The sequence below is a fragment of the Echeneis naucrates genome, chromosome 4 (genome assembly GCF_900963305.1).
Source record: "Echeneis naucrates chromosome 4, fEcheNa1.1, whole genome shotgun sequence".
Taxonomy (NCBI): Eukaryota; Metazoa; Chordata; class Actinopteri; order Carangiformes; family Echeneidae; genus Echeneis; species Echeneis naucrates.
Genome location: NC_042514.1, coordinates 16,338,602 through 16,349,804, shown reverse-complemented (window position 1 = coordinate 16,349,804; position 11,203 = coordinate 16,338,602). Strand labels below are relative to the sequence as shown.

At 39.8% G+C, this 11,203-nt stretch overlaps 1 protein-coding gene across 1 annotated transcript; it reads right to left on the bottom strand.

Moving 5' to 3' along the window:
* Positions 1–2,177: 2,177 nt before the first annotated feature.
* On the bottom strand, positions 2,178–10,186 carry LOC115042131 (fibronectin type III domain-containing protein 7-like). Its single transcript, XM_029500177.1, has 13 exons — positions 10,164–10,186; positions 9,379–9,590; positions 8,680–8,940; positions 7,294–7,554; positions 6,221–6,484; positions 5,666–5,920; positions 5,312–5,569; positions 4,153–4,407; positions 3,350–3,604; positions 2,995–3,255; positions 2,693–2,722; positions 2,528–2,565; positions 2,178–2,209 (listed from the first exon to the last, which is right to left on the bottom strand). Exons 1-12 carry the CDS (start codon positions 10,184–10,186, stop codon positions 2,534–2,536), a joined length of 2,367 nt encoding a protein of 788 aa, XP_029356037.1. The 3' UTR covers positions 2,178–2,209; positions 2,528–2,533.
* Positions 10,187–11,203: the final 1,017 nt, after the last annotated feature.

Below are 11,203 nucleotides of genomic sequence, written 5' to 3'. Positions count from 1 at the left end.
GATGGAATCTGTTGTTTGTGTGTTGTGAAAAAGCTTCAGGGTGGCACATCTTTCTGGGAATAGTGTCCTGTAAAGGTGGTGGTTGGGTGGGACCCATGAGTACGTTTTTCGGCGTATTTATTAGCCTGGCTGATATATGTGAGTGATATACTGCCAACCTATCCAGGTCACCCCCCCACCCACAGCCAATACAGTGTTAGCTGGGATTGGCTCCGACCTCCTTGTATGGCTTAGGATGAGTGATAATTATGCTCTCCCCTCAAACTAAGAATTGCTGTGCTCTTTTGGTCAGCTTTTGGAGAGCAGACTGTGCAAACTAATCAGTGGCTCTGCAGGTGGCCTTTTGCATTGCATCACTTGAAGGCTGCCATAGTTCCTCCGTCATGGTTGGAAATGAAGAGGTAAAGTGAGAGGTATCCTGTTGTTTTCCAGGAATGTGATTTTTTTTACATCATTGCATGATAAGATCCACATGTCAGTGTGTGAATGAAGATAGTCGTCTGTCTGAATACCACACAGGGTCAGCACAGTAGCCCTCAGTAAGTAAGAAGGATTAGGCTGGAAACATTACATTATATTATATATAAAAATATTTTTTATTTGCCATTGTTAATACTGAGTACTTTTTAGTTAGGCCCTGTGCTGTCACTCATAAGTCATTCATGGTTGTGGGTGCTTTCTGGTATTGCTTCTTTAAGTAAATAAACCTTGAACACAGCACATCAAAGCTCGGAATTCTGAAATTCAACATATATCTATGCTTTATGTTTGTATGTATTTATATATAATATCCTGATGACTTTTGATTTTGCATTATCTTTCTGTCACACAGGAACAGAAACCTGGGAGAACAAAAGAACGGCACATAAAAAAAAAGCATTCTCATGTTAGTGTGATAGATATTAGCCTTGTGTTCTTTGTGTGTTCATGTGATAAAACAGGATGTCTAGTTCGAAATTAACTAACTCCCTGCTGCTTTTATTTATGTGCAATCATTATTGCATTTGGCTTCCACTGGATGTTGGACACTGTCCACACAACACTTCAGCTGAGCTGAATAACAGAAGGTACCCCTCCTCTTTGGCATTACTGAAGCCCCGTTTTTATGTAAAAACCCTGCTTCATGCTTTGCCTGTGTTATGTTTCCTGCTTTGGGTGGGAAAGTGGGAAAGATTAAGTTCAGGCTTGTTTCGTTTTGCTGGGGATTATTTCAGGTAATTTATTAAAATCTTATTTGTTGCATAGGCAGGAAGTTTGGATCAGGTCATTGTGGAAGATGCCATCACATCTTGGTGCAAAATGACAGAGAATGTGACAAATCAGAGAGGGCGAACGTGAACATGAAGTCAACACAAGACGCCGGGATAACAGACCACAATTGTTTTACTCTACTTTGTAGTCATCTTGGGGTTTTTTGTTTGTTTGTTTTGTTTCAAAAAACAAATTCTGATATGGTGGCAAATACCTTGAGGGTCTGAGAAGTAAATTGTGAAGTCTATACGTTTGTGCAAAACAAAAAAACAAAACATACAGACAATGCTGGGAATTCTTTATTAGCAGAAATATGCTTCAGGTGTGCACAACCACAGGGACACATATCCCAACATTTTCAATTCATCCTGATATGAGGCCACGTGTGACACATTATCAGGAGGCTTCCTACTTAGGGCCGGAGCTATGAAATGCAAATTTTTGTCATTTCTCTCATTCTCGTTTGTACTTCTTAAAATAAAGGGGCACGTGTTTTCATGAATGATGTTGAATGTCTGTTTGGGTAGTTATCATCTTGCCTAAAAAATTGTATCTATCGGATCAATTATTTTTTGTGTTTTAATCCAATAATAGACAAGAATACTGGATAAACAATTTTTTGCAACTTTTGCAACTTTATCAGTGCAGCATGAAAGTTTTTTTTTGTTTTGTTTGTGAATAAACCTTTTTTTCAAACATCCATTATTTTGTCTAAAAACACAAAATGTGCTCCTGTTTTTCTCATATTCTCATAAGTACTCATTTCTATTGGGGTAAAATGATTTTCTGGCCATGATACTGTGTGGTTTTAGAATTCAAAAACTTTTATGTAATTGTCATTTTATATTGTGGCCAACAGAGAGGCAGACAGCTGTTTACTTAAATTTTCATCAGATTGACACCATCTTCTCCGATGATACAGGAGGGTGGGGGAGGATGAAGAAGGTTGTTGTTGTTTCTGAGGTGAAGAGAATTTGAAGACAAAACAGCACATATTACAAGCAGGTTCTAAATTGGTATCAGTTCTTAGAGGGGCTTCATTGTGACATCAACCTACAGCTGCAGGACATTGCTGTCAAATGTCCACACATCACAGTAACGCAGTCTTATTTAACCATGAAAAACAAATTCATTAAATCCAACAATCCAGCAAAATCTGCCTTTTTCTTTAATTTAAAAAATGTATTTTGTGCCTTGATGTCTTCCACTTTTCTTAATCTGTTGTTAGATTGTCACATATCATTCATGACTTATTAGGTGTAATTCATTTTCTTACCATATGCTAGTCCACACTTCTCTTCCCTCTGTAAATGACTGGACAGATGGAAGTAACATGAGAAAAATCATCTGCATTTGCACAGTGTTCGCTCATAACTATTCATTTTGGTGACTGACCTGAATTTTAAAGAATCAAATATATCTAGATTTTTAACATTCTCACCTGTGCCAATGTTGCTGTCAGAGCAGGTGACTATGAGAGCAGAAACAGCAACAAAAACTTGGTCAAAATGTTGTCATCTGTGTGTTACACAATTTTACACAATGCTGTGCTATATGTCCATTTTAATTTCATTGCCATAAAATAATAATAATAATAATAATAATAATAATAATAATAAATTAATGTGCATTGGTATCATTAAGCATCATGAAAATTATGTTGACAGCACAATCTATTAGCATTTATATATTGAAAAAAATCTATATATCAGCTTTTTCTATTAGCAGACATGACTATCATACCTGAGTACGTTCTCTGGGGACAGAAGTGGACTTTGCTGCCCTCTGCTGTGAGCGGGGCAACTACCACATGATAGATGGCCCCACATTGGATGTTGGCGACATCACAGCTGTTCTCCCCAGGAGATGCTGTGCAGGTGTAATTGTTGCTGCTGCCCACCATCTCCGTGATGTAGCCGTGGCTGCTGCCAGCACTGCGCCAGTACAGCCGCACAGAGTTACTGGACAACTTATAGAGCCGGACACCTGAGGGACAGCAGATACCTTCGAAACACAAAGAAAGAGACAGCAATCAAATAAATCTGAACAGCTAGCGTTCTTTGAAAGTAGGTTATTGGTAGAAAACAGCTAAACTCACTGGATGAGAAGCCCTCATACGTGCAGTTGGCCCTGCGCCCACTGTGGCTGAAGGCCTCCATGGTGACGGTGTAGTTTGTCCCACAAGTGATGCATCCCATGAGGCAGTGGGAGTCCTGGGTGTGGCAGCGGGCGTGGCCACGTGGGGATGTCAGAGAAGTGATGAATGAATACGCCCCTTTGGCGTGAGACCAGGAGACGTTGGTCATTGCCTGAGTTACCTGAGCCACTGTTAGATTCACAGGGCAACAGGGCTCTGTAAAAGAACAAGTTATATGTAGACGTTAAGGTTGTAACACAAAGCTATCACCCAAATATGGGTCTGAATCCGGACTGTATGGTTTCCAATGCCATTTACATGTATCATACAATGGTCTATAAATCAAACATATTGTATTGTATTGTGTCTGAAATAATACAATGGTAAAATATATTTGAACCCCACCATCAAAACATCGCATCCAGCCAGATCTAAGTAAAAGCTGAAAATATATTACTGATGCCTTAAATAGATGAGTTTATTGAGATCAGCTTATATGACCTTTTTATTTTATTATTTTTTTTAACTGGAGGTTGTCTTTGAAGGAAGTAGGCCACAATGAATGTTAAGTTATTCTGAAGTACAATATCAAAGATATTGACAAAGATGAGCCATGATCGTGGACCCTACCGCATATTGTTAGAGAAGATTTTGCAAAGTAGTGACAAGGGGTTATAATGCATTCTTGAAATGTTCAGAAGCAATTCTTAGTTTATCCTTCATAAATCTGCCCTGTTTGACAGCCCAAGCCGAGCGCTCCTCACCTGTCTCCACAAAGTCAGAGTAGCTTGGCAAGCTTTCACCGGCAGCGCTGCTTGCTGTGACGCTGACTTCATAAGTGGAGCCACAGGGAAGGTCAGCGATGCTGCAGCTGTTTCCAGTGGTGGTGCAGGTGTGCTGGCCATCATCCCCCACTGCACTCACAGCGTAGGTAGCAGGCCTGTTGTTCGCGTCCCAACTCACATTGACGCAGGAAGCGTTTTTCAGGTCCAGCATCAGATTCGTCAGCATGCAGGGAGCTGACGGGACAGAGATCAGTTATTAGAAACTGGCTGTTTTCTCAGTGTGCTCCTGCACCTTTGAAGCTGCCGTCTAAATGTTTCGATGTAGTTTTGTCAGATGAAAAACTTTCCAAAACAATAACAATGATTCAAAATGAAAAATTTTAGGTCAGTCAAAGAAGCAGTGTAACAATTATGCTGCACAACTGATATATCGATACAAAACATATATCGAAACAAAATATACAAGCCTTTATTATCCACACTCTTTCTCATCAGTGGCTTTATTAGATATGCCTGTGCCATCTCATGCAATCAAACACCACTAACTCTGCCACAATTTCTAATTTAATGAAGCCGATCATTTTTCGCTCATGTTGAGTCTGTCAGAAAGATGATGGATTCACTTTTTGTTAATTAATGATATTGCAGTGGATGGCGTGTATTCCTGAGATGGGCGGGACGTCAGAAATGTACTTCGTCTAACGTGGTATACCATTTTTGTGGACTTTTCCTTACACAGGTAAGAGACACTGAAAACTATGAACTGCTCCATCAGAAAGCTTTTATTAATTCATCTTCTTACAAAGGAAATTACTGAAACTTTATTTAAGATGAAACGTGAAGCCAAAAATGCTAACCCAGACAGATTTTTGTAGCCCTCTGTTAACCCTTACCCCATGTTGGACAAAAAAAAAAAAAAAAGACATTCAAAGGTTCTGTTGTACTCCATTTTGAAGCTAATGTGTGTTTCTAACAGGATAAAGACTTTAAAGTGCCCAACTTTGTTTTTATTGGGAAGGACAGTTGACCACGGTGCAAATATGTAAGACAGATCTTAATAGAAGAACAGAACTTAACTGCAAAGTGCTTTTGCTGCATTTTAGATAGACACATGTACATCAATAGAAGGTTTTTGTACCTGTGTCTTTGGTGTGAGCAGCGCATGCATGGTTGCATCCACTTATTTCATTGCAGGGCGTCACCACCACGCTGTAGGTGCTGTCACAGCTGAGGTCAGACAGGGCGCACACTGGGGCGGTATCATTGCAAAGGATGACCTCTGAACTGTCAGCAGCCCGCGTCTCGTACAGCTCTGCCCCCCGGGAAGCTGTCCACATTATCTCCAGAGTGTCAGTGTTCACCACGGAGACAGATACACCCTCTGGACAACAGGGCACTAAAATACACAGTTCATACACAGATAAACACACACATGAAAATCTGTCTGGTATGACTCAAAATCCTAAAACCCGTCACCTCTGCTGCCACTTACAGGTGGTATAGTTGACATTCTCTCCTGGAGGACTGGCCCCAGCCTGGTTAAATGCCAGCACAGACACCAGATATGTGTAGCCGCACTGGCAGTGGTAAGCACAGCTGTTAGTGGTGGTGTTACAGATCTCTTCGCCACCATCACCTCTCTTAATGAAGGCCGCATAGCTGTCGGCATGAGGCACCGCGTTCCACGTCAGGGTGCAGTTTCCTTCCGTCAACTCGTCAAGATCCAGAGACTCTGGAGGGCAGGGGACTGACAGCACAGCACCTCAGGGTAAGTCTCCCTCACAGTGTTTCTAGAGTTGCCTAATGATGTATCATTTTGGATCACTGATGTGTAAGTGTATAATGATTTTTGGTCTGAAGAAATGTTTATTGTTATTTTATCCTGAGTAAGTCTTATTAGAAACAGCATCTATCTGTTTCTATTCTGTTTGCTATCACCTGCCAGCCCCATTCAATCTGAGATATGTTAGTATGATAGCAAAGTCAAAATGAATCGCAGGTCAAAGCACTGAAACAACAAACTGACCATATTAGTTCTGCTACTCACAGGTGATGAAGACCTTGGGGATAGATGGGAAGCTGGGTCCAGCATCATTTGAGCCGATGACCTGGATAATGTGTACCTCCCCACAGCCCACTGGCGATAGGGTACAGGAGCTGGACGTGGCGTTACAGGTGAGGTTTTGGTCACTCGTCACAAAATACTCTATGGATCCATAAACCTCCTGATCGAGCTCCCAGGATACAGAGAGTTCAGCCACATCGTTGCTCATCACCACAGAAACATTGACAGAAGATGGTGCTGGAGGGCCTGATGAAAGACGAAACGCACAGGTAGGAGCACACACAGGCACCACTACAGATACTTAACTATTCACACCTTTGTGAATCAATATATAGTATATTATTCAAATACAAACTGAATGCTTTGTCCCTTTTTACCACAACATTTCTATGGACTTTAATCACAAATTACATTTTTGGATTATTTGATGAAATACAATGTATTGTACCCAGCAAAAAGACTCACCACAGCAACATTTACACACTGCTTATTATTTAGTTATTTTCTATTTGTACAATTTATTTCCGATGGTCTGTATCTATATTCTGACTAAAATTGTTGTGATTTACGTGATCTATATGAGCCAATCACTGCTTAATGTCAATAATGTGTTTGTTCTGATGTTATCAGTGGAATGGAAACACTTAAGTGTTTTCAAATACACTTTACATTTAGGTATTCTACTTCTAATTATGCATTTTTATTTATTTATTTATTTATTAATTTTGTTGTAGTATCTACATGTTAGCAATTAGTAAAGATTCTGAACATCTACTGTCTGAGCATCAAAGTCTCTGTTACTTTCTAGAAAAAAAGTTCTCTGGAGGACACAGTTGCTTTCAATGTGTGCAGCTAGAGCCAAACAGTTTTCATAGGCCAGCTTACACATATCAACAATATCACACAGATGAGAGCTTTATGATACGCCACTGCAGAACTGTGAGCCAATTTGCTTTTATATCTCTTCCTGTATTGTGTTTCTCCAGTCGATATAATTACGGACTAATAATAGGTTACAGTAGCACTCTGAAAAGAAACGCAAAGTGCATCCTTACGTGTTGTCTGGCTGATGTGAACACTGCCCTCTCCCTTTCGGCCCTCCTGGTCCCAGGCGGCTCCCGTGATGATGTAGAGCGAGCCAGCATCCAGACCAGAGATGGTGAGATTGGTGTCAGAGGTGTTGTGCTTCAGGTCGGTGTTTGAGCCAAGCTTGTATATGGACACAGTGTACTGGACAGCGTGAGCAACAGGAGCCCAAGATACAATGATGCTATCATTGCTGGGAGAGGAGGTGGAGAGCTGAGGAGGAGGCAACACTGAGGAGGAGAGGAAAGTTATTAAGTGTTTTATGTGACTTTGTCTCTTACATACTTACATGGTCCCAATGCAGAAATATGCAGTCTCTGGGGCTCCTCAAGGTTTGCCTTCAGTAGTATTGTTTTAGGATTAAATGGGTCAAAACAAGAGACTTCTGTTTAAGAAAGTTCAAGTTAAAATCCCTGAAAACATATTTTTCTAAATCCCTTGCTTACTGAGTTCAGTTTTTGAGTTTTAGACTGGAGATAAAAAGATGATTTTTGCTTTTAATTGTTACTCTGTTTTGCTTTTTGAGGGGCATTATATCTTTGTGAGTCTTTGTTTATGTTAGCTGTTACTGACGCATTCATTTCAGAAGCCGCAGGCAACACAATTACTGGCTTACCGACTGACTTTTTGAGAATATAGCATATAAATAGCAGTAACATGAAAGCAACACCATTAAAGTCTTATCTTGACTTAATTTTAACTTGTTTTTTGGAATGAGGGTGAGCAAGTCTTCAAAGTGATCCCAAGAGGGATTCTGATTCTGATTTCACTGAAGAAGATAACTGAGCGAGTCACAATGGAATTTGAATTGAGATATTAAGTGGGCTTTGATAAAATCCTTAAATCCTATTTGCTAAGTGGGAAGCTAAAATGGTGAAACTTCTTGTTGCATGTTTTTTAGCTCATAAGGATCAGATTGCCCTCCCTGAGGTAGAGGTGGAGGTGACAGGTGACAGCTATGGGCTCAGAATGAAGACAGCTCTTTGTGTTTTGCAGATAGAAGGGTCAGGTAAAGTTACCCTCAATAGAGAGGAGGCCCTGAGGGATGCTGATGCATTTCTTGGGTAAGACAAACCTGGAACACTAAAAGTGCATTTTGCTGAAGATGATGAATGTATATGTTACAGTTGCTGTGTATAATGGCTCTGGTATAGGACAATGAGGTGGATCAAATCACTTCCGTGGGGCATTTGAAGTGATGACAAAAGTTCTCATTGGCTCCCAGGGAATGTGTGACTCATTTCTACATATGAATCCATAGGTCTTATTTTTTGTCCTTATAATCAATTTCCGAAGATTTGTTACCCAGCTGTGTAAGGAAGGAAGAACCGAATATCCGTAAGAAACGCCATCACCTGTTTTTGCAGTCACAGCAAGAGACGGCTGGCTGTGGCCTCTGCTGTTTGCAGCCATGATGCTGAGTGTGTACTCAGTGTATGGACTGAGCCACTGAATCTCAGAGGGAGAGGAATACACTTGGTCTTCTCTGTAGAAGCCATTGGAGTCCTGGGTGCGAATGATATAGTGAGTCGCCCCGGTCCTGGTGGTGAACTCTACAACCAAAGTCCTGCTGTCCTTTGCCTTCACTCTCTGGATGGGATCCATCGTCTCAGGGGCTAAAATTTGTGAAAATCAACTCTGATCAGCATTGGCATCCAAAGAGAGGGCACCCATAAGATTTAACTTAGGATAAGAACATTTCATTTGTGCGTGTTGGCCTCCACCTGATCTCATATGCTGAGTGCAGATCTTAGGAGTTAAATGAAGGAAAACACAATTTTTAAGTAAATTTGGGAAAGTCATAATCATCGTCATAATTGAATGTTACTATTGTCTATGTTATTGATCACTTAATTTGTCTTAATTTAATAAACTTACAATGTATTCTTACACTGGATCCACTATATGTGACAAAATTAAACAGTGCTTTAAAAAAATTGGAAGTACTTTAAAACAGTGACACACACAATATGTACTAAATCTCACGTTTTTAAAATTGAAAATCAAAGCTTTCATTAGAATATTCTGTTACTGAATACAAGTCTAGACCTCACCTGTCAAGGACTCAGCTGAAGCACTGCTCAGAGTTTGCTGGGAACTGTCCAGAGCTTCAACTGTGAAAATGTAATTGACGTTTGGGGAGAGAGAGTTGACAGAGCCCATAACAATGTTGGGACCATACTGCGCAAAAGCAAAGGGGATGCTGGGTGAGCTTTTGGGGGCAACGGAGATCTTGTATGAGCTGGCTCCAGAGTACCTAGTCCACCTGAGAATCACAGTCTTGGATGTTGTTGAGAACACGGACACTTGAATATCTGATAGCAGTGATGAAAGAAAAGGAACTCATTAGAGCACATAATTATCACCCTGAGACATTAATAAAACATATGAAACATATACATATCATATAATCAAGAGCTTGTGCTCATATATGTGGCAGCCACATAAAACCCCTAAGGAATGTATATTAAAAAGTAATATACACTACCTGATGCAGTCACACCCTGAAAATATAGATGAGAAAATGTTACCAACAATTTCATGTATTTATATATAAGTAACTAGTCACACAGCAACTACTCAGCCATTAAGAATGTGTTTTTCCATTACATTGTTCTCCTCAGCATAATTTCTGTGCCTGATTTTGAAATCATTTTCTCACTACATAAAATTTTGTTTCTTAACTGTACCTTTGAACAAACGCCCAGCAAGAGAAAAATCACCAGCCACTTCATTGTGCCCATTCTTCACGTCTGTCACTGGATATACTCCCCTTCACTGTTTACCACTGGTCACCGCTTCTGGTAGATTTTTTATGCTTGACTCTTAACTATTTTACCTTTTCTTAAACAAAAGTGGCATTTTTATCACTTGAAATACCTGCGTCTGGCCACTCCCACTCCAACTGACCAATCGCAGTGAGGCAGAGAGCTATACCTTGAGGCAAGAGCAAGTCAGATAGCATGAAATGGAAACACCTTGTAGCTAAGGGCATGATATTCAATATTCAAGGATGCAGTCCTGCAAGACCTGGACTTCCCCTGCCCAGGGGCCTAAAAATGCTGTCTTTCAAACTAATGCGAAAGGTTAGGTGTTGGATGTTACCAAATACTAAAAAAAAAAAAAACAAAAAAAAAAAAATGGCTGTTTTCCAAAAAATGTTACATGTACTGGGTCACCAAAATAAGTGATCAAATAAAATTGAAAGCAAATAACTAAATAAATAAATAAAAATCCATCACTCAGGTGGTCATGATCTACAGTCGATTAACACTCACACAGGACCCTTCAGATCAGAGCTGGATAGCACAGTGTGAAACTCAGTCTTGCAGAGAATGAAGCATTCCTCTATGGAGAGGGTAAAAATGGAAACATGCAAAACAATATTATTCAAGGCCATTAAAATCTGTCAAACACAGATCACATAAATCATTCACAAACCATTTAGAACACTAAAAGTCATAAAATTGGAAATCAGAAACTTAATAAGTGGCCAAAATAAGTGAACTAAGTGAGTGACTAACATCTCAAGACTAAGAATAAATATTTTTTATCCTACATACTTCCTTAATATTGCGTTCTTCATTAACATTAAAGTTTAAACTTTGTTTGAATACATATGCTTTGCAATGCACACAAGTCAGAACATGTTACTCACCACAAGTACACAAATCCAATTTTGTCTGACAGAGGGTGAAATTATAACCACAGTCCCTCCAATGCTGCATAGACACTTGTTTTTTTTTTTTTTTTTTTTATTAAATGTTTTGGTCATGTAATTGTACAGATCACGGATCTGAAAACTGTAGTCATGACTCACAACAGTCTTATCCAATACATTCAACTTGTAAAATGACAAATACAATGCATATCTTTCAC